The sequence below is a fragment of the Tamandua tetradactyla genome, chromosome 11, assembly GCF_023851605.1.
Source record: "Tamandua tetradactyla isolate mTamTet1 chromosome 11, mTamTet1.pri, whole genome shotgun sequence".
Taxonomy (NCBI): Eukaryota; Metazoa; Chordata; class Mammalia; order Pilosa; family Myrmecophagidae; genus Tamandua; species Tamandua tetradactyla.
This window is the reverse complement of record NC_135337.1, coordinates 82,033,781-82,060,886: the sequence shown is the minus strand read 5'-3', so window position 1 is coordinate 82,060,886 and position 27,106 is coordinate 82,033,781. Positions and strand designations below refer to the sequence as shown.

At 59.4% G+C, this 27,106-nt stretch overlaps 1 protein-coding gene across 1 annotated transcript; it reads left to right on the top strand.

The window, feature by feature from the left end:
• The first annotated feature begins 335 nt into the window (after nt 1–335).
• ARID3A (AT-rich interaction domain 3A) lies at nt 336–26,862 on the top strand. Its single transcript, XM_077121398.1, has 8 exons — nt 336–724; nt 1,528–1,867; nt 18,216–18,288; nt 21,290–21,473; nt 21,834–22,075; nt 23,011–23,307; nt 25,175–25,273; nt 25,916–26,862. The coding sequence occupies exons 1-8, from the start codon at nt 336–338 to the stop codon at nt 26,080–26,082; spliced, it is 1,791 nt and encodes a 596-aa protein (XP_076977513.1). The 3' UTR covers nt 26,083–26,862.
• Nucleotides 26,863–27,106: the final 244 nt, after the last annotated feature.

The following is a 27,106-nucleotide window of genomic DNA, read 5'->3' as shown; positions in this document are numbered from 1 at the left end:
GTGGGGGCTGCAGGAGCTCCTGGTGGTGTCTGACTACCTCCCTTGTCGTACCCCTCCCCGCAGGTTTCTGCCAGCACGTGAATGAGCTGGACACCAGCTGCTGCCGCCCGCTGCCCGGCGTGAGAAGGAGGCGCCCCCGCCCGCCGGCGGCTGGCATGCCCCGGCGGCCCGCAGCCTGAGCCCGGCGGCCCCCGCCCCCGCCGCCCGCCACCCTGCACTGCCCCGGTTCCCCCGCAGCCCCCACGCTGCAGTGCGGCCGGGCCCCCTCCCCGCGGGGGCCGCCCCCGCCGCCCACCCCCGGTACCCGAGGCGGCGGCGGCCCGGCCCGCAGGGCCATGAAGCTGCAGGCCGTGATGGAGACGCTCCTGCAGCGGCAGCAGCAGGCGCGCCAGGAACTGGAGGCCCGGCAGCAACCGCCACCCGAGCCCCCCACTGGTCCCCCGACCCGGCCCCGGGCCGGCCTGGACCAGGACAGAGAACCCGAGAGCACCCGAATGCAGAGGACACAGATGGCCGCGCTGGCTGCCATGCGGGCGGCGGCCGCAGGCCTCGGACACCCAGCCGGCCCTGGCGGCACTGAGGACGGGACCCTGGGATCAGAGGAAGAGGACATGGCCCAGGGGGGCACGTCTGGCTCTCCCGCCCCACCGGCCCGAGGCAAGGAAGGGTCGGGACCCACCGAAGGAGATGGGCACTTCGAGGACCTGGGCTCCGATGAAGACTTGTGAGTCGGGGCCGGGAAAGGGGCCCTGGGGGGCTCGGGGTGGGGGCGCTGTATCCTGTGGACCCAGCTGTGAACAGGAGACAAAACCCCTGTCCTCCTGGGGCTGACCACGGAGCGGAGCTTTCCGGGTGGCGGCAGTGTTCGCTGTCCATGCCGCACAGCCACGGAGCTGCCAGCCCCCAGTTCCTGCTCCCTCGCGGTCACTGGCCCCTGTGCTGGGCAGCCGGGCAGGGGCAGAGAAGTCAGCAGCCTGGTCTTGCAGGGGCCGCATCAACTGCTTACGGCTGCATTCGGCCGGGCCACTGAGGGTCTGCCCAATGCCGGATTTCAGGAAGCCATGTCTCTAGGGAGACAGAGCCAAAAACCAGGGCAATTTCAAGTTGTGCTAAGAGCAGCTAGGAAGATAAAGCAGTGGTGCCTGCGGCGTGGCTGGGGTTGGGGTTGAGATGGTGGTGACAGCCCTGCTGAAGGGGGAGGAGGAACTGGTGACAGGAGTGGCCTGTGCAAAGGCCCTGAGGCAGGAAGGGCTTGGCGTTTTTGAGGCCCTTGTGGGGTGTCTGTGGGGCCGAGGAGAGCGAGGGGCAGGAGGTCTGAGGGCGCAAGTGGACAAGTGGGCAAGGCCTGGGGATTTACACCAAAGGGGCCTGTCATGTGGTTCTGGGCCCATAGGGGACCAAAATAGCGTCCCCGACCATGGCAGGCTCAAGGTGTGTGATTCTCTCTGCAGGCCGGGGCAGGGAGGGAAACCGAGGCTGGGGTGAGCCGGTACCTTCTCCCCTGACCCTTGCCCTCTGCTCACCCAGGAAGCAGAAGTGGGAAGACGAGGACGAGCTCGAAGACCTGGTGGATGAGGACGAGGATGAGGATGAGGAGGGGGATTACGAGGAGGAGGAGGACGAGGACGAGGAAGACGAGGAGGGGCTGGGACCCCCAGGTCCTGCGAGTCTGGGCGCTGGAGCCCTGTTCCCTCGCAAGGCCCAGCCCTCCCAGCCCTTCCGCGGCGGCGACGGCGGGACCCGGGTGCTGGGAGGCCAGGAGCGTGCGGGGCCCGGGCCAGCCCACCCCGGAGGGGCTGCCCAGGCTGTGCCCCCGCTGCAGCCGCCTGACCACGGAGACTGGACATACGAGGAACAGTTCAAGCAGGTGAGCCGGGCGGCCGTGGGGGGACGCCAGGGACCCTTTGGTGGTCACAGCCGAGAGTCCCTTCGTGGGGGGGAAGGAGAGGAGGTCGGGGGCTGGGGCCAGTGGTCTTTGGAGAATGTTGCTGGACGATGCTCAACGGTCACAGTGGTGCTGAGGAGGGGCGGGGGCCTGGAGATGGGACAGTCCCTTCTCTGCCCCTGTCAGGCTGGGGGGCAGTGGTGAGCACCCTGGAACGCCCAGTGGCTCTCGCAGGCCTAGCTGGTGCCAAGGGGCTGGCCTGAGAGTGATTTCTGGAAGATAGGGAGGTGCAGGGGCTGTCCCTGAAGTTACGGCTGGGGCTAGCTGGGGTCTCAGGGACCCCTGCGAGGCAGAGCAGCCGCTCCAGCCCGGGCCGCCCCTGGGCTCTGGGAGAGGCGGGAGGAAGCAGGGGCCGCCCCGTCCTTCCCCGCAGGCCGCTGGGGCAGAGGAAGTGGCAGGGCGGGGGACCCTTTGAAGTCGGCCACGCTGGGCCGGGCAGATGGAAACCAGATGGTGGCCGGGTGGCCCCTCGCATTCCAGCCTCGGCCAGCTGGGCCTGACCGGCCTCCCTGCCTCCCTGCCCGGCCACGGCTTCTAGGCTCCAGTGCACGGGGTAGCCTTGGGAGGGCCTGGTTGTGGCCCGTGAGCACGCATGTGCTGGGACGCGGCCCTGTGTCACCTTGGGGCGGCCCCCCTCAGAAGCTGGACTTCCAGGATCGTCTCCCCAGGGTCAGGGACCCCGAGTCAGAGCCCCCCTTGCTGAGCCCCATGGAGCACCTTGAAGAAGTGGGTGCAGGAACCCGGCTGGGCTGTCAGGGGCCAACTCACAGAGTTAGAAACTGGGCACAGCCAAGCGGGGGACAAGGGGGGCTGCGAAGGGTAGAGGGGGCTGGGAGTTGGCGGGGGTGGAGACAGGGGTGTGGAGGGATTGGGGGGTAAAGGCTCCGTCTGTGTGGCGTAGGAGCTGCCGGCGTCACCCCCCGCAGGGGATCACGCTCCGGGCCCTGGCATAGATGGACATGCCAAAAGACAGACTGACAAGCAGTGGATGCCACTGACGGGGGAGGCACATTGATCTGTGCCCCACGCCTGGCCCTGCTGCCCTCTTGGAGGGACATGCCTTGTCCCTGCTGGGTTGGGGGTTGCTGGGTGTCTCGGCCCCACCTTGTGCCTCCGTTTCCCTCCTTTGTGAAAGGAGATGCTCACATGCTGGCTTTGGGGCGTCGTGGAAAGCGCATGGGGTCGGGGCTTCTCATTCCATTTTGCAGATGGGAAAATAGAGGCTCTGCATGGGGTGGGAGTGGAGGGGGACAGGTACCAAATGCGTGACTCTCCCTACGTTTAAAATATCACAGACAAGCACTTCAAGTGCAACACCCTCAGCCCCGCAGGGCACAATCTGGCCCAGAGGGAGGGACTAGGCAAAGTGTCGGGTGGGGTCAGAGGTCGACAGGACCTACCCCCTGCCGCTGATGAGGGGGCACAGGGGTAGGAGCTTTTGAGACACAACATCCATTTCATGGACTTGTTGGGATTGTGGGTACCAGCGGCAGGGACCACCTGGTGACTTTGCTTACTGGGGAAACTGAGGCCAGAGGGGCAGGGAGCCCCAGGTGTCCATGGCCAGCCTGCACATATCTGTTGCGTGCCAACTAGAGGTTCAGCAGCCTGGTGACACCCAGGATGGCACTGCGGGGCAGGGAAAGGCAGTAAACGAGGATACCTTGCAGACTAGGTGGCCAGGTGCAGGACAGTGTCTGCCCCCTTTCCCCGGGGCAGCTGGGAAGGTCTCTGGGGCTGGGACACCTGGGTGAGCAGGTGACCACGCATGAAGTGGCCAGGCCTGTGCAAAGGCCCTGAGACAAGGCAGAGCTCAACTGTGTGTAGCGGCCAGGAGGTGGGCTTGGAGCTGAAGTGTTAGTTGAGGGATGGACAGCCAGGTAGGGTTGCAGGCAGGTGGGGACAGCCCTGCAGCTCTGGGGTTGTGTCCAATGCCCTTTCATGGTGAGCCCAGCAGCCAGTACTGGGCCCAGGAGGCAGGCAGGTGTAGGGGGCCTTGAGGACCCTGGTACCCACCCCATCCCTTTTGTGGCCCGCGTCCTTGTCTCTCTTCTCTTGGTTTTGGCAAGGCCTGGGCTGACTTCCACCCACAAATCCTGGGCAGCTGTGACATCCCACGGCTGGGGGTCTGGGGGAGGTGCAGCCAAACTGGGGAGGAGACAGGCACAGTGGCGGGCTCACAGCCATGGAATCTTCTCTGGGTGCCAGCTGGCGCACCCTGAGCTGGTGATCAGGTGTGTCCCGGCCGCGGTAGGGAGCTCAGTGACTTCCTGGCACTGGCAGGGCCTCCCTAAAGCGGTGGGCTAGGATTCAAGCTCTGGGCTTGGGGTGTGCTCCACTAAGCACACATCTCCCACCACTTCAGAATCTGCCCATTCAGTATCAACAACTCAGATATGTGCCAGCATCGCTTTAAACAGCTTTATCGAGATATAATTCACACGTCACAGTCTGGTGGCTTTTCGCTTAGTTGCAGAGCTGTTCAGCTGACGTCACGATCAATTTTCAAACGTTTCCATTAGCTCAAAAATTAGCCTTCTTTGTACCCAGCAGCAGCCACACCTTGTCTTCTCAAACCCGTTCTCAGTCCCTGCCTGCCATGAATCTGCTTTCTGGCTCCAGGGCTTTGCCTCTTCTGGATGTTTCTGTTTGCCCTTTTGGGTCTAACTTTCTCTGTGCGTGACAGCTTCACGGTTTCACCGTGCTGCCACATGGATCAGCACTCTGTCCCTTTTCACGGCTGAATCATACTCTGCCATGCTCCTCCAGGCTCTGTCGAGGGTCCCTGGGTCATTCCCACTTCTGGGACCTCGTGGATGGTTTGGACGTGTGCTTGCACTGGTCAGACCCCAGGGGCAAGGTTGCCAGTTCATGCATGTGAATTGCTGCCAGTCTGTCCCCAACACTGCATGCGACGTCCCCACCGGCCCCGCGGGAGAGCGGATTTCTCCCCTGCAACTGCCTGTCTTTTTGATTCCAACCAGCCCTGTGGGTGTGGGGAGGACATCACAGAGGTTTTGATCCACATGAAGCATTGAGTTTTTTCTCTGCTTCCCAAGGTGACATCTGCTCTCCGTAAAACTTACACATGGTCTCCCCCAAATACAGAAATGCAACTGCCACTGATATTATAGACAGTTCATAACATGCAGGTAGCAGGTGAGTCAAGTATTCTACACATGTGCCCTCGCTTCTCCCTCGCTCGATCCCACCAGGGAGAAACCGCTATTGCCCGTGTCGTACAGATAGGGAAACTGAGGCATGGAGCAGCCAAGTCACTTGCTCACAGCTGTACAGGGTTGGTGTCAGGGCTGGGGTTTGGTTCCCAACACATGCTGGACTGGCCCGGGGAGTAGGGGGCAGGGCTCAGACCTGGCTCTGTCTGTCCACCCCGGGCAAGTCATGACCCCTCATTTCTGGTCCAGGCCTCAGGACCAGGAGACCCAGCCCCGAAGGGCCAGCCGGGCCTCACGTGGCCCCCTGACTTCCTGGCACATGTCGTCCAGCTCTGCCCAAACATGTCTCAGCCCCGGAGCAGGTTCAGACAACTCGGGCCAAGCTGAGGGCCTCAGGGGAACATGCAACAAGAGGCCAGGGTCAGATGGGATGGCTGCCCTGTTCTTATCAGCTCAGCTCGTGTCTTTTTCACTATGAAAAATACACATATGAACGATTTTGGGTGCATCTTTGGTTCCAGAAATAACACTTGAAAATGTTCTCCCCGGAGGAAAGGATTTCCCCGGCCTCATCAGCTTCAGCTATTGTTTTCGCCGGGTCTCTCTCTGCATGTCTACCCTCACAAATATTACCTGTAAGGTTATCTAGAGAAAAGCACAATCTTTCAGGGTGCCAGAAGTTTTCGCCGAATGTGGAGTTGGACGTGTGGATTTTCCCAGATTTTTCATTTCCTTTTAGTCCCTCTCTGTCTGCCTGTCCGGCAGCATCAGGAGACCCTGGCAGAGTCTTGTTCTGTTTCCCTGCCATAGGTGTCTAGTTGTCTCCTGGGTTAAACAATACTGGGGGGAACATCTTCCGCTTGCAGGAGTGGCTGGGGCAGTGCGGGAGCGGAGCTGGAATTGCAGGGCCTTGAGGCAGCAGCCCCTGTCCCCAGGCTGTTTGAAGTCCACAGGACTGTGTTCCAGGAGCCTGGAATAATAGCAGGGGCCACCTCCAGGGAAGAGTGCGTGAAATTCCACCCCTTGGGCCTCGGGGCACCTTCACGTGGTTTCCCTGGGGCCAGAGCAGTGATGTAACTGCAGATGGAGACATGAGCCGATCCGATGAGCTCAATTCCTGGCTCCATCCCATCCCAGCGGTGGGGCCTTGAGCTGCTCAGTTCCCCACTCTGTGCCTCAGTTTCTCTGCCCGTGATTTCACTTAGAGTGTCTGTGGAAATGGGGCCCACTCTTCCCGCTGGACGTGTGGCAAACTTCCGCCCCCCACCACAACTGTCTGCTGACCAACTCCATGCTCCCCGTCTTGGAACCCCAGCTTCCCTCTCTAGTGGAAGGAGGTGGAGATGTCTTTTTGGTCTCATGCCCCATCCCAGGGGAGAGTTTATAGGGAGACACTCCAGGCATCTCTGGACCTTTCCCTTATGGAGGCTTGAGGAGGCCCCCAGGATGGTGGGAGCCAGAGCTGGATGTAAGTACTGCCAGCCTGAGGGGTGAGGACTGGACTGAAGAAAGAGGAGGGAGTGAGGGAAGGTTTCCCAGATGGATGAACTGGGGCTTTGCAGGATGCATAGGAGTTTGCCAGGTAGGAAGGGCAGGGCAGGGCCAGTTTCTTGGAATGGCATGGCTGGGGAGGGGGTGGACTGACCATTAGGGTAGGTGAAAGCTAGGCTCAGGAATCGGGTCAAAGGGGAGCCGTGCCACGGTTTAGAGCTGGAGAGGGAGAGAGGCCTGGAGGAAATTTCTGGCACCCCTGTGAGGTTGGAAGTGGCCTGTTCTGTGGCCAGGTCTGCTGGGCCAGAGAAAGAGGATGAGTTGGAATTTTTCCTGTGAGGAAGGAAACTCTCGGCAGAGGGCACAGCCGGGCAATGGCCTGGACGTCAGGCAAGGGTTCCAAGCCCGGGGTTGTCTGGTGTCTGAAACAGTGTTTGTCTTGGGTCGTCGGGAGCCAGTTCCTGGAGCCCCCGGGCGGGGCGAGGGTGGGGTCAGGGAGGCCAGGGTGTCGGGAAGCCCCTCGAGAGCCTGGCCCACCTCATCAAAGTCTCGGTGGCTTCTGGCACAGGGCCAGGTGGGCCGTGGCGGGCTCGAGGAGGGTGCCCGCCCGCCAGCCCCTGGCACCGTGCCCCGGCCCGTGCCAGCCCCAGGAACCGCACTGACTCAGCCGGAAGGACCTTATCTGGCCCCTGCGCCGCCACCCGGCTGTCGGGTCGCCGCCGCCATGGCCTGTCCCACACCCGTCGCTTGCTCCCTGCCCTGGCAGCTGCTGCCAAGCGCCCCGCCCCGCCCCACGCTTTCTAATAACACACGCGGCGGCTGCGAGGGAGCGGTGCCTGGCGGGCACAGCGCGGCCTCCCTGACTCGGCGCCCCAGCTGGGGAGGGGAGAACCGAGTGGGGGTGCGGGCATGGCACACGCGTGGGCTCGTGTCCGTAGCCGTGTGGGCATCCTCAGCAGGAGACCGGCGTCTTTGTGGGCGTCTGTGTGTGACCCACGTGACGTGGCGAACTTTCCGTGTGTCGGTAGCCATGTGTCCTGGACCCACCCTGGGGTGAGCTCACCTGTGTATCCCAGGGAACGTCTTCCCTGCCATCCCCCTGTGCCCACGTGTCTGTGCGCTTGTGTGTGGGATGGGGTGGGTGTCTCCCACGGCTCTGGTTCAGACGTGGCCGTGCCGGTGTGCGAGTGTGTGTACGTGTATGTGGACAGGCGTGCATGCTTGGACTCTAGTGTGTACATCCGAGAGCGTCTGCCTGTGTGTTTTGCATGAACCCAGTGTGCACACTGCACCTGGGGAGCAGGGATCTTGCATGACCCCCCCACTCCCAGCCCCCGCGTCCTGAACGCAGCAGCACCGGTTACCCATTAGCCTGCTCGGGGTCCAGGGGTTTGACTCAGCTGCCAGGGTACTAGTTAACCCCTGCCTGCCCGCCACGGGCTCCGGAGCTGGCAGTGCTGACGCAGCCCCAGCCTGCAGGGTGTAGGGGATGCCCTGAGCTGCTGGTTGTGGGGAGTCCCACAGGCAGGTTCAAATCCTCCTCCTCCTCCCTCACTTGCTGTGTGGGCACAGGCAGGGGATGTGCCCTCTCTGGTCAGCCGGGCAGGGTCGTCCCTCCCATGCCTCAGTTTCCCCACCTGCCACAGCGGCACAGCTCCCAGGACACCTAAATCCCAAATTCTCTTCCCTGGCTGGGACAGCGACCAACACTACCCCGTGGCGGCCCGTTTGGGGTGCTGTCCCTCTGTGACTGCCCAGTGAGCTCCATGTACAGTTGGGACAGCCAGGCCTGAGGCCCCGCAGCTGAGATGCTGTCCTGTGCTGGGTCAGGGAGCGTCCGAGGGGCAAGGGCCATGCGGGGGACACGCATGTGGAGGTGGGGGCCCTCTCTCTGCTCCTCCAGCCGTGCACAGCTAGAGGACACTTGTGGGTCACAGGGTTGAATAGTAACTAGGCTGCCTGGGGGCGCCGGCCTGGGACGTGACCCTACCCTGTGGGGGAGCTGAGAGAGCCACGGGGGTGTGTGTGTGAAGGGAGCCCAGCCCTCCCCCACGACACAGAGGGAACAGAAAGCCTCACATTCCAGGAAGACACCTGAGGAGGGGGTATGGGTCCCCAAGTCCCAGGAAATCCCCTGTCCTGTGCCAGCAATTTTCCAGCACATTCTCAGGGATCTGTGGTCTGGGATGGGTAGGGTGGGCTCTGTGCACTGTGAGGCCACAGGATATGGGGGCCCCGACCCCAGCTGGCTGCAGACCACCCCTTTGGGGCCGTGCAATGGGGTTAGGGCCAAATCGCCAGGGCGTGCGTGTGTCATGGTATAGCTGAGACTGGTCGCTCCACAAATGTTTATTGAGTGCCCACTGGTCCCAGCCCCTGTCCTGGGGCTTGGGGTCTCCTTGGGGAATGTAACAGATGGAATCGCCGACTTCAGGGAGCTGGTGTATCCAGGGGAGGAGAAACTAGGGGTGGAGGTTGCCGTGTTGCTTGATGGAAGAGGCACAGGGAGCCCCAGGCTGGCTGCTGGGGTGCTTTGGAGGGGTCCCAGGTGGGAGCGGCCAAGGCGGGGCATTGGGCCGTGTGGGTGCTGGTGGACGTGCAGTGGCTCAGCCACCACCTCCCGGCCCCGCCCCGCCGGGCACCCTGCCCAACCGTCGGCTCGCCTGCCCCTCCCTGGCCCCTGTGCCCGGCCCTGTGCCCAGCTGACCCACAGCCAGGAGCCGTTCCTGGAAAGGTGGGGGGCCCGAGGGCTGCTCCTTGGTCACTCATTTCCTGGACGCCCAGAACTGCCCCAACCCCCGCCAACCCCTGGCCTTGGTTTCACCGTCTGTGAAAGGGGGACAGTGTTCCAACTAGGGCTGGCTGTGGTTTGTCCTCACTGCTAATTACCGTTTCTGGAGTGACTCCAGGGGCTGATAAAGGAGGGGGAGGCATGTACTGCATACCTGTGCCAGCTGTATGCCTGGGCCAGCTGTGTGCCCCAGAACCGGCTGGCTCCTGGGGACCAGCTGTATACCTGTGCCAGCTGTATGCATGGGCCAGCCGTGTGCCCCAGAACTGGCTGTATGTTATGGTACCAACTGTATACCTAGGCCCCCCTGTACACCCGGGTACCAGTTGTATACCTGTGCTGCATATGTTTGGGGACAGCTGTGTGCCCGTGTCTCACTCTCTCCTCCAAGCTCCCCAGCGAGGCCACCATCCAGTGAGGGGAGGAGCCTTTAATGATTCCTCCAGGCCACAGGGCAGGTCTCGTCTCCCGCCCAGGGCCCCTTCCTTCCTGATGCTGTGTGGGCTCTCGAGTCTGCCCCTTGTCCCCGTCTGGTGAACACAGCCAGGCCAGGGACTCAGACCCAGGGAAGCCCTGTGCCCTGCTTGCTTTCAGGTCCGAGAGTCTGGGCGAGAAGTCACGGGGGCCTCACTCCCAGGCCAGGCAAGCTGCTCTCAACTGTTCCCACTACTGGGGAAGTTTCTTCTGGCACTTTCTGAGGCCTGAGCCGATTGCAGGGAAACGTGGGTGTCTCCTTCCAGAGGAAGCCCCAGGAGGGGCTCTGAAGTGAGCTCAAAGTCCATGGAGACTCTGAGACCCATTTCTCAGGGGAGACCAAGGCCCCATGGACAGAGCCCTGGGGGGGCTGTCCAGGGAGCCCCCAGGCACATGCAGTGGAAGATGGTGGTGGTGGGTCTGGCAGAGGTGGGATCCCCCACCTCCGCCCGTGTGAAAGTACCCGAGGGCGGTGTGGAGTGGCAGAGACGCAACTGCTTAGGGAAGAGAGAAAGGTCTGTATTTTGAACTTTCAGATCCTTTGGAGAATCTGCCTGGTGCCCCCGAAGGCCGCAAGCCCCCACTTGTGAGGCTCTTCTGTGGCCCGGGGCACTCCCAGGCTTGAGCCCCTCTCTGCTGGCTTCTCTCTGTGCCTCAGTTTCCCCTCTGGGGGGGATGGGTGTGCATGGGCCAAGGTGGGGGGCTCTGCAGTGGACTGTCATTTGCCATATCCATGGCAGCCGTCTCCCCCTGGGCCACTTTCCGGGAAGGACCTCTCAGCTGCCTCAGGGTCCGGTGTCCGCGACCTCAGTTTCCCCAACTGTGAAATGGGGCAGGCAAGCAACTGCCCTCATTCTGCCCCCGAAGACAGCCCTTCCTTCCTCCCCCAGCCACCCCTGCCCCCCTTGACCCCCACCAGTTTGCAGACAAGGATACAGAGATCCTGGGCACAGAAAAACCTCCTAGGATAGGGAGGAGGGCTTGCGTCAGTGAATTTCCCCAGAATGCTGCCATTGGAAAATCCAGACAGATGCGTCCTTGCCGTCCATACACGTCATGCTTGTGTTGTGCTTGGTGACCGGGGTTTTAAAATGCTCGTTAATAGGTGTATCGTGGGCGAGGGGGCACCGAATTTTGTCAGAGGAGGCGCGCTGGGCTGGCCTGGGGTGTGGGGCGCGGCCCTGCCCTGCCCAGAATCAGTTCCTCAATCCCCCACCAGCCCTGGGCGGCTGCATCTGTGTCCGGTGAGGAGGCCCCAGGCTGGGAGAGCTGACGGGAAACGGGAAACGAAAGGAGCCCTGGCGAGAGTGAGCAGTGGGGGGGACAGGGGGGCGCCCCAGTCAGGTGCACCCAAGAGGGGCTTTGCCGACATCAGTCCTAAAGCAAGTCCTAAAGCAAGGCCCTTGCTTTATCTTTTTTTAAGATAGTGCTGAGGCCTCTTTGTCACTCGCCGCCTTATTTCTGTGCAGACTGTCCCCCCCCTCCACCGACGTCCCCTGCCCCGTGCCCACCTTTATCTGGCTCCTGCTGTCCCCACCCCAGGTCTAGGTCTGTCTTAGATGCACCGTGTCCCCAGCATCTGGCACAGTCTGGGCATACAGGAGGTGCCTAATGATGGCTGCAAAATGGAGAGTGCTGGTAATAACCTGTGGGTTTGGCCCTGGCCCTACCTCTCTCTCTCTTGTGTCCCTGGAGTTTCCCAAGGTGGGAAAAAAACCACAAATGTGGAACCCCCAGGTGCCCTCTGAGGGCCTGTTCCTGTGGCACCAGGTCACATCATCCCCTCACTCCCCTCCCCCATGATGGGTAAACTGAGTCCGGAGAACAGGCAGGGGCTTCTGCAAGCAGCTGGAATTGGCTCTCTCCCAGTGCTGGAGACCAGAAGGCTAAAATCGAGGGGTGGGCAAGTGCAATGTGGACGTGTCCCCCGAAACTCCAGGGGAGCCCCCATCCACCCCAGCATCCATGCTGGCGCTGGATGGGTGGCCACAGCCTCTGGTCACCTGGCCTTTTCCTCTGGGTCCCTGTCTCTGTGTCCTCTCGTCACTGAGTCAGGGTCCCCCCTATTCCCACAGGACCCAGTTTTGACTAAACTGTCACATCTGCAAAGATGGGTACGGTCACCTTAACAGGTTCTGGGTGGCCCTGAATTTTGGGGGCTCACTCAACAACCCAGTACAAAGGGGCACCCGGCCTCCTCCACTGCCCCCACCGAGCCCCATTCTCACTTCATTCATTCATCCGTCATCCATTTGTCCATTCCTGGGATTCGGGGGTCCGCTGAGACCTGGCTCTCTCAGCTTTGTTGCATTTGGGTCTACGGGGTCTCCCTGGGCCACATCATGCCCTACCCTGACCCACCTCCTCCCTGGCCTCAGTTTCCCCAACAGCAAAATGGGCTTGGAGCCGGGGAGGGAGGTCATAATGGCCATCCTCATCCTCCCCCCCCCGCCATTGTGGGCACCTCTGAATGCTGAGCATCCAGGCAGCCCCCAGGGACAGCCGCTCCCTGCCCACCTGGGCCCCCGGCAACGGCCGCTCCCGCTGAGTCATCTCGGGCCCGTCCCTAGGGACCTCAGCGCCACCTGATAATGTGAGGAGGGGTTTAACAGGGCGGGCTGGGGGCCGCCGGCGGGTGAGCAGGGAGCCAGAGCATGCTGGTGTCGACTCTCCTGCCTGCCTTCTTTAGTGGGCGCCTGCTGGATACCATCAGACCTGGTTTCTGCTCTCCTGAGCTCCTAGTGACACGTCCTCATATAGCAGCTGGTAGCTTGAGAATGGAGGCGCAGCCCTGCTGGGGGCTCTGGGGGGCTCCTGTGGGATGACAGGTTGCAGGAGACATCGAGGCTAAAGTTGGGGTGGGGGAAGAGGGGACTCCCCAGAGAGAGCCAAACTTGCAAGGTGGGGAGAGGCTGGAACCAGAGCGGGGCCCAGCTGGAGGGGCCTGGGTTTTCTCCCGAGAGCAAGGCGGAGCCATTTAGAGCAGGGGGCTGGGGCGCATGACCTGATTTGTAAATTTTTCATCGTGGCAAATATAGGCAACCTGAAATTTCCCATTTGAACTGCTTTCAAGTACTCCAGTTGCTGGTGTCACTCTAGTGAGGCCCTGCCCCCAGCATGGGGGCCTCATCCTGCTGGAGACAATTTCAGATCCCCAGGGAGGCTGCTTGCAGAGAGAGGCTCAGGGGATAGGCGCTCTCCTGGGGGCCTTGGGGGTAAAACCCAGCCCCCTGCACCCCCCAATCTACTTTGTTTTGTGCTGGTTTTGCTTTGGCTATGGGAGTTAAAATGAATCAACTCTTGCCCGAATCCCAGAAGACAAAAGGAAGTGAACCCTCCTGGGTGGCACAGCCCTGCTCCTCATTCCTTCCTTCCAGAGTGCCCCCCGCAAGGTGAAACTGGGGCCTCTGGCCCTTGTGCTCTCCCTCCTTTCCCTTCCCGCCCTCAGGCAGCCCAGGAACCACAAGGGCAGGTTCTACTGGGCACATGGGTGCTGGGGCGGCTCAAGCCACTGCTCAGATGGTGACAACTGCTAAGCCAGAAAAATTCCCGCCTTTTCGGAGCATTTGCAACCTTCATCTGGCCTCGGAAAGAAACATCCCTTTTCTGGGTTTCCAATAAGCCTGGTGGCTCATTAAGCAATGCAAAAGTGCCCCCACCGCCCTTTTCCTTTTCCCTCCATCCTCCCAGGTGCCATTCTTCCAGGCCCGTGTTCTCTGCAGAGACGTCTGCCCTAACTGACAGCTTAGGGCTCCGCCAGTCCCCAAATGCTGGACGCTAAGGTTGTTTGTCAGCTCTTCTCGGTTCTGGGGGTGCTGAGGGGATGGCCCCTCGAGTCCTTTCCCTGCCGGCCCCGTGGCCTCATTCCCGAGGTGGGGCCTGTGGACTTTGGAGCCCTCTGGGTGGCAGCCGGGGGTGGGGGGGCCCACACGGTCGTGGGGGGACAAAGGTTCTGGGGGAGGGGGAAGCAGCGGGGCGGCTCCTTTACAACCCCGGGCCCTCTCGGCCTTGGGTCTAGACGCCACACTGCCTCCACCCCCATCCCCCCCCCACCCCCCCACCCCCGCCAACCCCCATTGGTGATCTGGGAACCTGGTGTGATTGCCCAGGTGGGGCCTGTCTGGGGAGTGAATGCCGCCCACCCCCACCCCCGCCCCACAGGCCTGGTGACCTTCAGCAGCTCCAGCCAGACCCTGCCTGGGGAGAGAGGCCCCACCACTATGTTCCCATGTGCCTCATTAGGGCCTAACCTGGACCCCACTCCCAACCAGCTGGATTGGGGGGTGTCGGCCCAGCCAGCCTGTAACCCCTCTGACCCCAGCGCAGGGACCTGCTACCCCTCTGCAGTGGGAGGTGAAGACACTCTCAGCATTTTGCCACAAACGAGAATTTCCTGTTTGCCCTTCCGAGGAGGCAGGGGGGTGTTAGCTCTCCGTGTCCTCTCCCTTGTCCCTCCCCCGGCGCCAGTCCCTACCTGAGCACCTCCTGCCTTCCTCCCTGGCCTTATCTCGAAGCTGCCGTGGGCCTCAGTGGGCTGGGGAGGGGGAGGAGAAGGGGGCCCAGCCCTGGCCCACAGTGAGGAGGGTCCCCCAGGACCCAAGGCGTCTTGTCTCCCCACATGATGAGGGTTTATTGTGTGTGGCTGACCAGAGCATGTCCCGCTGCCTCGAGGCTGCTCAGTGTTGCAGAGGGCTGGGAGGGAAACTAAGGCAGGATAAGAGGCCTGGAGAGCGAGACAGGGGCGTGGGTGGGTGAGGCTTCTGCAGAGGCAGGCAGGCGCCTGTGGAGGTCTGGGAACAGCATTCCAGGCAGGGGGACCTGCCATTGCGAAGCCCTGAGGAGGGGTGTGCCTTGTCCCAGAAGAAGCCGGAAGGCCTGGGTGGCTGCAGAGACAAGAGGGGAGCCATAGATGTCTGGAGAGTAGGGGGGCAGGCTGTGCTGGACCCCAGAAGAAGCCCCTGTGGCCGGGAGAGGCAGGAGTGGGCTGGGGGTGTGTGATGGGGTTGGGTGGGGGCCTCAGATAGTGCAAATCTGGTGAGCTGCTCCTCGCTGCTCCAGCTTGTGCCTCAGGCTCCCTGGGTCACAGGGCCCTGCTGGGGAGTGGAAGAGAATTACGAGCTCATTCGGCGGCTTGGGTGGGGGTGGGGTGTGCAGTTATAAAGCGCCTGCTGGGTGCCTCCAGATAGGTTTGGAACCATGTCACAGGCGAGCAGGCAGAGGCCTGGAGGGGCCAGACCCTGGGGCGGCTCCTTTCCCATATCGCAGTTGACAAAACCCAGACTCTTTTTTTGCGAGCATTTATTAAGCAACTGCTGTGTGCACGGCCACTTCTGGCCACTGGCAACAGACAACACTCCCTGACGTCTCGGCAGGGCAGACATACAGGAGCCGAGATGGACCTGCGGGCTCCGTGGTGGGATGGGCTGGGAGGGAGGGCTGCGTGGCAGGGAATCCATCCCAGGGGGTCCTTAAGAATGCTGGGGTCTGGTGGGCCACGGTGGCTCAGCAGGCAGAGTTCTCGCCTGCCATGCCGGAGACCCGGGTTCGATTCCCGGTGCCTGCCCATGCAAAAAAAGAATGCTGGGGTCAGTAAGACCAAGTGGGAAGGACACCCCAAATGGCACCCCAGTTGGAATTGGCGGGGGACATGCAGGAGGGCTGGGGGCTGTTCTCCAGGGCTGCCCGGTGGAGGGCCCCAGGTCTGGGAGCGGAGGCCGGGAAGTGTCCCTGCCTGGTGGCGGGTTTGAGAAGCAGCAGGGAGGGGTTGGGGGAGGCCAGGTCTGAGCCCCCCGGGGCCTTGAGAGAAGGGTGGGTTTTATCTCCCAGCGTGTGGCAGGGGAAATCAGGCCATAGGGGAGGGGGGCGGCGGCTTATCTCAGCCCCCAACCTGAGGGGAAGGCGGCTCTTTCCGGGGGCTCTGCCCAATTTCCAGCCTTGGTTTGCGGCTCTTGGGGGCTCAGGGCAGAATGGTGAACAGGGCCCGATGTCAGGCCCTTCTGCCCAGAAAATCCAGGCCTGGGAGGTTTTATGGCCCAGCCGAGTGACCGGGGGGAGGGGTGTCCCCTGCCCCTCTCTGGGCCTTTTGAGGATGGGCAGTTGGCCTGCTGGCCCTCGCGGGGAGCCTGAACACCGCCGTGGGCGGCCTGGACACCGTCCCCAGCTCCCCCACCCAGGGGCCCAGCTGGCCAGGCCAGAACAGCCCCGCAGGGAGCGGAACTCAGGCCGGAGCCCCATAAAGCCGGGGCAGGCTTTACTGCCGGCCTTTGTTGTCAGCTGTCCCCTGCTACTGCCATTAAAGCCGTCACCTCCCCCAGCAGCTGAGGGGCCCTGGCCATCCCCCCTTTAGGGCCTCGCCGCAATGGCGTGGCACCACAGGGGTCGGGCTGCCCGCCATTTGGCCTGGGGACTCGCAGTCCCCCACCAAGCCAGCTGCCCCAGCCGGCCCCCCTCAGACAGATGGCACAACAGTTCACTGTCCTGAGCCTCAGTTTCCCCTCTTAGACAACAAGGTCCAGGATAGTTCAGGGTGAAGTTGCATATTACCACCCACTGTCTTCATCAGACAGATGGGGAAACTGAGGCAAGGCAGAGCAGGGAGGCCCCCTGGTGGGGGCTGACTCTGGGAAAAGGGTTCAGGAAGGTGCCCCCTCTTCTGGGATTCATGGTCCTCTGTCTCAGTGTCCCGGGGTGGCCGTGACAAGACACCTCGCACCAGGTGGCTGCAAACAACCAAAATGGACTCTCGCGGTCCTGGAAGCCAGGAGCCTTGCCTCTGTCCCGCTGCGGCCGCTGCTCTCTGTACATGTCCCTGGGGCTCGCCCTAACTTGGGGTGACTGCATCTCGAGGTCCCTCACTAAACTGCCAAAGACCCATTTCCAAGTAAAGCCCTGTTCTGAGTTTCCGTGAATGTGGATTTGGGAACACCCCGTTCACATCTGCGGTGACCTTCTCTCACTGCGAGCCACCGCAGCTGAGAAAGCCCAGGGTCCTTTAAGAAGCATTGATTAGGCAACCACTGTGTGCTTAGCTGCCTCTAGCTCCTGGGAACAGAGCAGACATGAGGCCCTGATGTCCCCGTGGGGCAGGCGGACAAACGAGATAAACGTGGCTCCATGGAAAGCGTTGGGAAGGAAGGAATGGGTGGTGGGGGGCCAGCACCTGAGGACCCTGCCCGGGCAGAGGGGCCAGGGCCTCACTGAGCTTGGCTCTGCGGGTGGGAGAGCTGGTGGGGACGGACAGGCCTGTGTGGGGCTGAGCGGAGCTGCACGCCTGTGGGGCGGGGCGGGGACAGAGCGGGGGAAGCGCGGGGCCTCCCCCGGCACCATAAATCAGCACAGGAATGCGGGCCAGCCAGTCTGGCGCTGCTGGCCGGGGTGGGGCGGAGAGAAGGGCCCAGCAGCTGGCCCTCCGATCAGCCCGGACCACCCAGACCCCGGGTCTGGGCTTCTGGTTTCCCTCTGCCTGTTTCCTGGCTCCCCCATCATACAGATGGGAAAACTGAGGCCCAGGGAGGGGCAGGATGGCTGAAGGTAGCTGGACCCCTGGGCCGGCCTCCCGGGGAGCAGGAACTCAGCCGCCACCACGGCCCAAGGGTCCTAATGAGGGGTTATCCCAGTGGAGGCCTAATTGGTAGTTTCAAGTCCTCCCAAGTCCTAGTCCCTCCTGTGGCCACATTCCCTGGAGCTTTTAATTGGAAGCCTGGTGTTTGCCTGATCACCCCCTGCCTGAACTCCACGCTAATTATCTCTGCTTGCTCCCTCCCCCACCCCCCATCCCTGCCTGCCCACCCACCTTTACCTGTGAGCTGTTAGTCAAGGGGCTGGGGTCCTGCTGCCCTCAACACCCCAGCCGAGGCCTGTCCCCTTCCACAGTGGCATTCTCGAGCACTGTCCTCTCTTTCCTCCCTGGTTGTGGCCCTGGCGGAGGGACATGATCACCAGTTCATTTGCAGTCGGACATGATATGCCAGTGGTGGTGCCAGGGCTCTGGGCTGAGAGTTCCCACCAGCCCCAGGTTCTGCTCATGCCTGCCACCGTGCCTCAGTTTCCCCACCTGCACGTTGGCGCCATCTCCCAGGAGCAAATGTCCGGGATGGCTGGGGGCCCGTGGGTGTCATCACTGTGCGATTATGCCCAGACTTTATTGTGGGGGGTGTCTCAGGTTCACCGGTCCCTCAGGGTGGGCTTCAGTCGGGGGGAGCCAGGACCCCCAGTCCATCCCTGCCGGCAGCCACCCCCCTGCTGCCACCATCAGTGCTCATGTCCGGGACAGGGGGTGCTTAGGATGGGGCCTCGACCTGCCCTCTGCCCCAGCTGACCATCACCTCTCTGCCCCCAGCTCTATGAACTGGACGGGGACCCCAAAAGGAAGGAGTTCCTGGATGACTTGTTCAGCTTCATGCAGAAGCGAGGTGAGGCCACTGTGGGGTGCAGGGAGGTGGCGGGGGGCTGGCCAGGCCTGCAGAGGGTCTAAGCAGGGAGGCATACCCTGCCCAAGGGTCTGGGGAAGAGGTCCTACTGGGGCTATCATGTCCTGACCCAGGACTAATATTCATTACAGGCTCCTTCCCTTCCTGCTGAGGCTCGGGGGTGGTAGTGGGGGTCTGGGGTGGACCTGAGTGGAGGCTGGGCCCTCTTTGAGGGGGGACTCTCTTTGAGGTGGGGCCCACGAACAAGCCCTGCCTCCCAGCAGCACCCCAAGTGCTTCATAACCCAAGTGCCCTGCTGCTGGCATATCCTGCACATTTATTGAGTGCTGACTGTATACCAAGCCTGAGCCACCTCTGCCGTCTGTCCCTGCTCTCGACAGGGCCCCTCCAGGGCCACTCACCACAGAGGATGTCAGGGGGTTACAGGGCAAGCCAGGCCCTGAGAAGGCCCACAGAGAGCAAGGGGCAGCCAGGTGGTCCCACCCCCCCCCCGGGGCCTCATCCCCAGCCTGGAGCTGTCAGGGGCAGTGACCCCGGTTCTGAGCCTCCCTCCCGACCCCCCTATCCTCACGGGCTGTAGGGGTCCTGGGAGTGCCCCCCTTGAACCCATGGACTGCCTCCTCTGTCCAGAATAGGTGACTGAGGCCTTCAGGGCTCACGACCTCCCAGGTCCCCAGAGCCAGAAAGGGGTGAAGCTGGGTTGGAGCCGGCCAGGGGGCTCCAGAGTCCACCAGGGGCCATACCAGGGGCCAGCCCAGCCACCCGACCAGTCCAGGCCCCCGCCAGCCCCTCCCTGCTGCCAGAAGCTTCTGTAAACACAGGCCTGGCTGGGCCGGAAGGGACAGAGATGAAAGGGGGGGGGTGCAGCTACCCAGACCCCACTCCCAGAGGCCTGGGAGTTAACCCCTTCAGTGCCAGGGGCGAAAGAATCCAGACCTGGTCTTGGGGTGAGGGCCCCTCTCATGTTATCATCTGAGTCCAGCTCCGGCCAGGCCCTGCTGTCCCTCTAGGAGCCTGCAGGTTTCTCCCCCCACCACTTTATCATTCTGGCCACACCTGCCTGAGCCCCTCCAGCCCCTGCTGTGGGGGTGCACCCAGCACTCTGGAGGCACTTAGGAAGATGCAGTGAGCTGCCCATGTGCGGTCCCGGTGAAGCTCCGTGTCCAGTCCTGCCTCCCTCACAAGCCACAGACTCCTAGGTAGTCCTCAAAACCCCATGCCAATGCCCCCTCCCCCACCATCTTCCTGGACTCTCCCTGTCTAGTTGGGAACATCAGAGCCAGAGAGTCTATAAGACTCCCACAGTTTATCCTAGCCCCCTTCCCCTTCATCTAGGCAGAAAGTAAATTTCCCCCTTGTCACAAAGTAAAGCCTCCAACAAAATTTCTTTTGAAATTCTCTGGGGGATGGAAAGGAGGCAAGGGTCCTGCCCGCACCCGCCCTCCCTCCCCTGCCTCGGCTGTTTCCTTGCCCAGCTCCCTGCCCTTCCTTATCACTGCCGGCCCTGTCCTGTCAGTGCCCCTCTGCGGAGCCCCTCGCCCTCCCCAACTCCTTCTATAAACATCCGCTCCCACGAGGCCCCGCCCTGCCTGCCACAGGACAAGGCACTGGGCGTCTAGCGAGGGTCTTTGTGCCCCCAAGCCCATGTCCTGGGTGGGGAGGGGCCGTGGGTACAGCTGAGACCTGCCCTTGCTTTTCTCTTTTTCCCTGTAGGACTGAAAAATGGGATTTGGGGGGTGAGGGAGAGGGGGCCACTCCCAGGCTGCCCCCCATCCACTGGGAAGGTGGGGGAAGATGGTTCTGGAAAGTCGGGCTGTGGGGGCCCAGGAAGCAGGGTCCGCCTTTGATAGGATCGCAGGGTAGGGGAGATGGGACCCCCGGCTGAACTGAACCCCTTTCTCTAGCAGCCTTGGCATCCCCATACCTAATGGGGGCGGCCATCCTCCTCCTCCTCCTGGCCTGTGGTGGGCTCCCAGCAGCCACGCCCTCCCCTCCCTGAGCTCACCTGTCCCCCTCCCCTCCCTGGGCTAGTCTGTGCCCCTCCCCTCCCTGAGCTCACCTGTCCCCCTCCCCTCCCTGGGCTAGCCTGCCCTCTCCCTCCCCTGTGCTGCAAAGTGAGTTAGCCAGCCCCTCCCTTCAAGAGGTCAGCAGACCCCCGGGAATCTGGAAGGAACTGGCAGGCAGCAGGAGGACTTGTTTTGGCAGCTGTTGTGGCTCTGATGGGGAATAAGGATAACAAAGGCCAGAGTTTCCCATGCCTTCCCTGCCCACCCCTCAGAATTCCCCCTGGTGTCAGCCCCCCACCCCCCAACTCTGTGAGCCCAAATTACAAACGGAGATACTGAGGCATGGAATGGTGGTGTCCCACTCACCGGCAGCCAGGCTGCCTCCTGCATCCTCAAACAGTGGCTCCCATTTGTGATTGTCACGACTGGGGGTTGGGGGTGCTGCTGGCATCGTGGAGGGGGGGAGCCTAATGAGGTGACTCAGCACCCCACAGTGCCCTGGATAGCCCCACGCCAGAGGATGGCCTGGCCTGATGCCAGCATGCCAAGCATGGGAGACCCTGTGTTAAAAGCAATGGCATTTGATCCCTGCTCACCCTGGACCCCAGAATAAGCTCCCAATGGGTGAGACGTATAAACCAGGGTGGCTCCCAGCTTCTGGGGTTCACCTCCCCTGCCACCCCCCACTCATTTGTTAATTTAAATAGGTACAGCTTTCTGGGATGTCAGTGGGTCGGATGTTTATGGGGCGCAGGGTCTCCTGGGGGGTCAGCGGACTCCCCCGGCCCAGGGGTGGGTCTCAACAGGGGCAATTCTGCCCCTAGGGACACTGGGCTATATCTGGGGAACATTTATGGTGGCCACAGCTTGGTGAGGGGGGAGCCTCTAGCATCAAGTGGGGACTGCCCCACCTCCCACGGTGCCCAGGCTGCCCTGGCCTCGGTGCTGCCCGGCCTCACCTGTGCCCTTCCCTGCAGGGACGCCTGTGAACCGCATTCCAATCATGGCCAAGCAGGTACTTGACCTGTTCATGCTGTATGTACTGGTGACGGAGAAGGGCGGCCTTGTGGAGGTCATCAACAAGAAGCTGTGGCGGGAGATTACCAAGGGCCTCAACCTACCCACCTCCATCACCAGCGCTGCCTTCACCCTGCGTACCCAGTGAGTGGTGGGGCGAAGGGCCCTGCTGGCATCGGAGCCTCTGTTCTGAGCAGAAAGAGCAGCAGGGGCAAAGGGCCTGAGGCAGGGAAGACCGGGCAGGCCAGGGAGGAGGGTAGTGGGGTTGGAGGGTCAGCCAGGGCCAGGCCATGGACGACACAGCTGTGGGGGCAAGTTTGAGTGGAAGGCCGGTTCTGGGCTCCGAGGTCAGGCAGCTTCCATGTTGGAGGATTGATGGGAGGTGGCCATGGCGAAAAGCCCTGAGCCAGAGGGCTTTTTCTTGGGGGCTGCCAAGTGAGGGCCATGCAGGCGTTTGGCAGGCAGTGCCCTGGGCGCCATCCTGACCCCCCGAACCACCCACAGGTACATGAAATACTTGTACCCCTACGAGTGTGAGAAGCGTGGCCTCAGCAACCCCAATGAGCTCCAGGCGGCCATCGACAGCAACCGGCGGGAGGGCCGGCGCCAGGGTTTCGGGGGGTCCCTCTTCGCCTACTCGCCGGGCGGGGCCCATGGCCTGCTCTCCTCGCCCAAGCTGCCTTCCCTGGGCCTGGCAGCCAGCACCAATGGCAGCTCCATCACCCCGGCCCCCAAGATCAAGAAAGGTGAGGGGCTGCAGGGAGCCTGGGATCTGGTCCCAGCCTGGCATGGAAGCATGCAGACCTGCTGTCAGTATCTTGCCAGTGTCAGACATTACCAATCAATTACCCTTTCCCAACCCCATACCCAGGATAGACAGTAGTAATCACTGTCCTTCCCTGGTCGTTGCACTGATCAGGTTTACCACTCCTGTGCCAAGGCAGACATTACAAGTTCATCACAGTTTCCCCAGTCCCACACCAAGGCAGACATTATTAATTGAGCACTGTACTCTTTCCTAATCCTTTAGCAATTGATACTAAACAATTAGCATCAATTGACTGTGGCAGAGATTATTAATCACCATTCTCTTTTTTGGCCCTTTGCCTGGGGCAGTCATTACTGATTGATCACTATGCTCATTCTCTTTGAGCTTCAGAATCCTTCTCAACACAGCCTTCTGGAAACCACCATGGGGAGTATATTATAGGTCTATCCCGTTGTACCTTGAACCCTCCCCTAAGCTAGTACTGGCTCCCCTGGGCGAGTTCCTGCCTCCTGTTGAGCCTGGCTTTCTTGATGGGTAAAATGGGAGAAATTACCTATTTGAAGAGTTGTTGGGGCTGCTTCAGTGTTTGAAGTCTTAAGAGTGCGCCAGGCCAGCGTTGGCAGCTGTCTGACAGCTTCCTGCCAGGACCAACATCACCAGCCAACCATAGTCTTCTTGTTTTTTTAACTAGTGTTTATGATGTCATTGTGTACAATTATAATATAGTCCTAAATAGTGCTATGTTCCTACTACCATAGCTAAAATTAATACAACTAACATCATTACCAACACCCGCATCTCCATTTTTATTGATATCTGATAGAAGACAGGATTTTAGAGCTCTCCTGTCCAGAGGAGGGCCAGGCCACCTCTGGTCCCTTCTGGCCACCGACTCTTCTTCTCTCCTCCTAGAGGAAGACTCCGCCATCCCCATCACGGTCCCTGGCCGCCTGCCTGTCTCCTTGGCTGGCCATCCCGTCGTGGCGGCCCAGGCAGCAGCAGTGCAAGCGGCAGCAGCCCAGGCAGCCGTGGCAGCCCAGGCAGCCGCCCTGGAGCATTTTAGGGAGAAGCTGGAGTCTGGGGAGCCTCCTGAGAAGAAGATGGCCCTGGTGACCGATGAGCAACAGCGGCTCATGCAGCGAGCTCTGCAGCAGAACTTCCTGGCCATGACAGCCCAGCTGCCTATGAGCATACGGATCAATAGCCAAGGTACCCATCCTGGTGTGCAGACCCTTTGTGTAACAGACAAGGGCCTTGTAGCCAACCTATGTAAACAGTGCCTACAAATCAATAGGGGGGAAAAAGGGGGCAAAAATATATATATATAAAAAATTGAGCAGCTCTGACTGGGAAGTTCATATGAAAAGTTGTTCAACTCCATCTAGTTGAGGCTCTGCAAGTTAACAAGGCAATGCCATTTTGACTTTTTTTTTTTTTAAACCTGGGCAGGCACCAGGAATCGAACCCAGGTCTCTGGCATGGCAGGCAAGAACTCTGCCACTGAGCCACTATTACATGGCCCCTGAAAATATCCAGTTAGGCCAGGATGTGGAGAAATGGGTCCCCTTGCTCCCACTGGTTGGAATGTAAATAGACAGCAATTTGGAGATTTTATTTATAATAGAAAATGTACATGCCCTGTGACCTAGTGATTCTACCTGGTATCTACTGCACACAACCAGTGGCCTCATTGCACAAGGAAACACATAGACAAGGGTGTTCATTTCCTGTGTCATTTGTAACATGAAACCTATTAGCCACCTGTGTACCTGTAAGCCAGAGAATGAATACATCAAGCGCAGAACATTTTTTTAAATTTATTTATTAATTAAAAAAAATAAAACAACATACATAATCAGTAATTCACAATATCATCACTTAGTTGCATATTCATCATTTCTTAGAACATTTGCATTAATTCAGAAAAAGAAATAAAAAGACAATAGAAAAAGAAATAAAATGAACACAGGAAAGGAAAAAAAAAAAGATTATACCTACCATACCCCTTACCCCTTGCTTTCATTGATCACTAGCATTTCAAATTAAATTTATTTTAGTGTTTCTTCCCCCTATTATTTATTTTTATTCTATATGTTCTACTCCTTTGTTGACAAGGTAGATAAAAGTAGCATCAGACAAGGTTTTCACAATCACACAGTCACATTGTGAAAGCTATATCATTATTCAATCATCCTCAAGAAACATGACTACCGGAACACAGCTCTACATTTTCAGGCAGTTCCCTCCAGCCTCTCCATTACATCTTGAATAACAAGATGATATCTACTTGATGCATAAGAATGACCTCCAGGATAACCTCTCGACTCTGTTTGGAATCTCTCAGCCATTGACACTTTGTCTCATTTCCCTCTTCCCCCTTTTGGTCCAGAAGGTTTTCTCAATCCCTTGATGCTAAGTCTCAGCTCATTCTAGGATTTTTCTCAGTCCCTTAATGCTGAGTCTCAGCTCATTCCAAGATCTCTGTCCCATGTTGCCAGGAAGGTCCACACCCCTGGGAGTCATGTCCCACGTAGAGAGGGGGAGGGTGGTGAGACTGCGCGTTGTGTTGGCTGGAGAGAGGGGCCACATCTGAGCAACAAAAGAGGCTCTCTTGGGGGTGACTCTTAGGCCTAAATTTTGAGTAGAGTTGACCTATCCTTTGTGGGGTTAAGTTTTATATGAACAAGCCCCAAGACTGGGGGCTCTGCCTATAGCTTTGGTTGTCCACACTGCTTGTGAGAATATCAAGAATTCAACTTGGGGAAGTTGAATTTCTCCCCATTCTCACCACTCCCTGAAGGGGTCTTTGCAGATACTTTTCCACTTACTGATCGAATCACTCAAGCGCAGAACATTTTACAACCCATGATAAAAGGGAATTGTAGGCAGATTGGTTCTCATCCAACTGATGCTTATTGAGCACCTACTGTGTGCACTGGGGGCAGAGAGTGAATGTGACACACAGCCCCTACCTTGGTGGAGCTTAAGGTCTGGGGAGGGGGGTGGAGACGGACATGGAACAGGACCATTGCCTCGTGTGCTTGTGACTGCAAGTGACTTTCTCTCCTTCCCACAGCCTCTGAGAACCGCCAGGACTCAGCTGTGAATGCGAGCAGCACCAACGGCAGCCACAGTATTAGCATGTCCGTGGAGATTAATGGCATCATGTACACAGGTAGGACCGCCTGGCGCTCCCACACCTGCCCTGACCGCTTCTCTCCCCGAGTTAACATGGGGCTCTGTGTCCCGAGGGTTGAGACTCATAACCAGGGGGCCTCACAGGTGAAACAGCCAAGGACACAGGGGTCCTCCCTATCGCGAAGTGAATGAGATAATCTCGGTAGTGTGGCTTAGCACAGTGCCCAGCTCCGCAGATTCATAATTGTTCTATTTCTCTTCTGACAAGCGGCTTTTCAAATTTCCCACTGAAAAAAATGGTAGTGATGTTGCTACAGACCACTAGGTGGCACTGCTAACACTGAACAGCTCAGTTGCTGTGTGAAGACTGAGGGGGATGGGGGCTGAGGTGACGTCCAGTGGCAAGTTGGCCCTGAAATTGGAAGCAATTCATTCATCCAGATGAGTTTTATAGGGGAAAGGGCCAGCTGTGTACAAAGGGGATCCATGAGCCCCAAAAGACTGAGAGCCGCCAGAGAATCAGGGGCCTCTATGCAAAATAAGCAGCTCTGTGTGTGTGAGGGTGTGTGAGCAGATGCAGTCGAGACGTTTTTCTAACTTGGACAATACCATGCCGAGTCTCTCTGGCTCTTTTTAAAGACCTGTCACTCGCTGAACCTCCTGTCCTTCCTTGCTTTAGGAGTGCTATTTGCTCAGCCACCAGCCCCTACGCCACCCTCTGCCTCCACCAAAGGCAGTGGTGGTGGCAGCAGCCGAGGAGGAGCCAGTGGGACCAGCAGCCAGGCGGGGTCAGCGGGGTCATCCGCACCCCCCACATCTTCTACCTCAAATAACTCGTTGCCTTAACCGCGTCACTCCCCACCCGCCTCCGCAGGAGCCTACCAGACAGGCAGGGGGTTGAGGTGGGCCAAGCAGGGGCTGAGATGGCGGAAGATACGGGTGGGGAGGGGAGAGCTATCTACAGAGGAGCCACAGCTGACGCCAAAAAGAGAAGAAAAAAATATATATACATATATATATATATATATATATAAAGAGAATTTAATAAAACAGGGGAAAACCAAGGAACACTTGAATTTCTCAGGTTTCGGACATTGAGAGAGCTGAACTGTGAGAACAGCAGAGAAAATTGGAAAGAGAGAGGCAAACCCTTCCAGGGTATCTCTGCAGCCCTGGGGGTCTGGTGGCTCTGCTGGCCTCTCTGGACCAGTTGCAATGTAAGGCAGCCCTTCTTACCTCATACATCCCTGCACTGCGTCGTTTCATTTTTAGTTGTTTTTTTGTTGTTTTTTTCATTCATTACACACTCATCACATCCAGCTCCTTGTGTTCACTGAAATCCCCTGAGCCAAGATCAGCTGATTTTTTTTTTCTTGTTGCTTTTGGGAAGTTTTTTTGTTTTTGTTTTTAAAGAAATGGCAACATTCAAACTATATAGGGTTTTAAAGAGGTTTTGGGGGTTTTGTTATGTAAATATTTTATTTTATTCTTTGGGAGGGTAATCAAACCTTAGGAAAAGGATATATATATATATATCTATATATTTGTGTTCATTCAGGGAAACTGGACTTGAAAAAGCAAAAAAAAAAAAAAAAAAAAAAAAATCCAAAAAAGCCACATGAAAAACTAAGTGTAATAACCTTTTCATTTTTCCCTTGAGGGGTCTCGGGGCTCCTCTATGCATTTCCTGTGATGTCCTGGGCAGCAGGCAAGCCCAGGACACTGGATCCCTGGGGCTGGAGCCGCCCCAGGAGATGAACTCAGGTGCTGTGGGCTGGGCCGGGTGGGGAAAGGGTTGAAGCATGCTGGGGTTCTGGGGGGTGGGGTGGGGGAGTGGGCGTGTAACCTAAGTGCTGCCCGCCAGGGACCT

Bases quoted from the DNA above. Each gene is read 5' to 3' on its own strand.
- ARID3A (XM_077121398.1), top strand. From the start codon at position 336: ATGAAGCTGCAGGCCGTGATGGAGACGCTCCTGCAGCGGCAGCAGCAG. The intron at 23,308-25,174 runs GTACCCATCCTG...TCCTTCCCACAG, and splicing joins CATACGGATCAATAGCCAAG to CCTCTGAGAACCGCCAGGAC. The intron at 25,274-25,915 runs GTAGGACCGCCT...TCCTTGCTTTAG, and splicing joins TAATGGCATCATGTACACAG to GAGTGCTATTTGCTCAGCCA.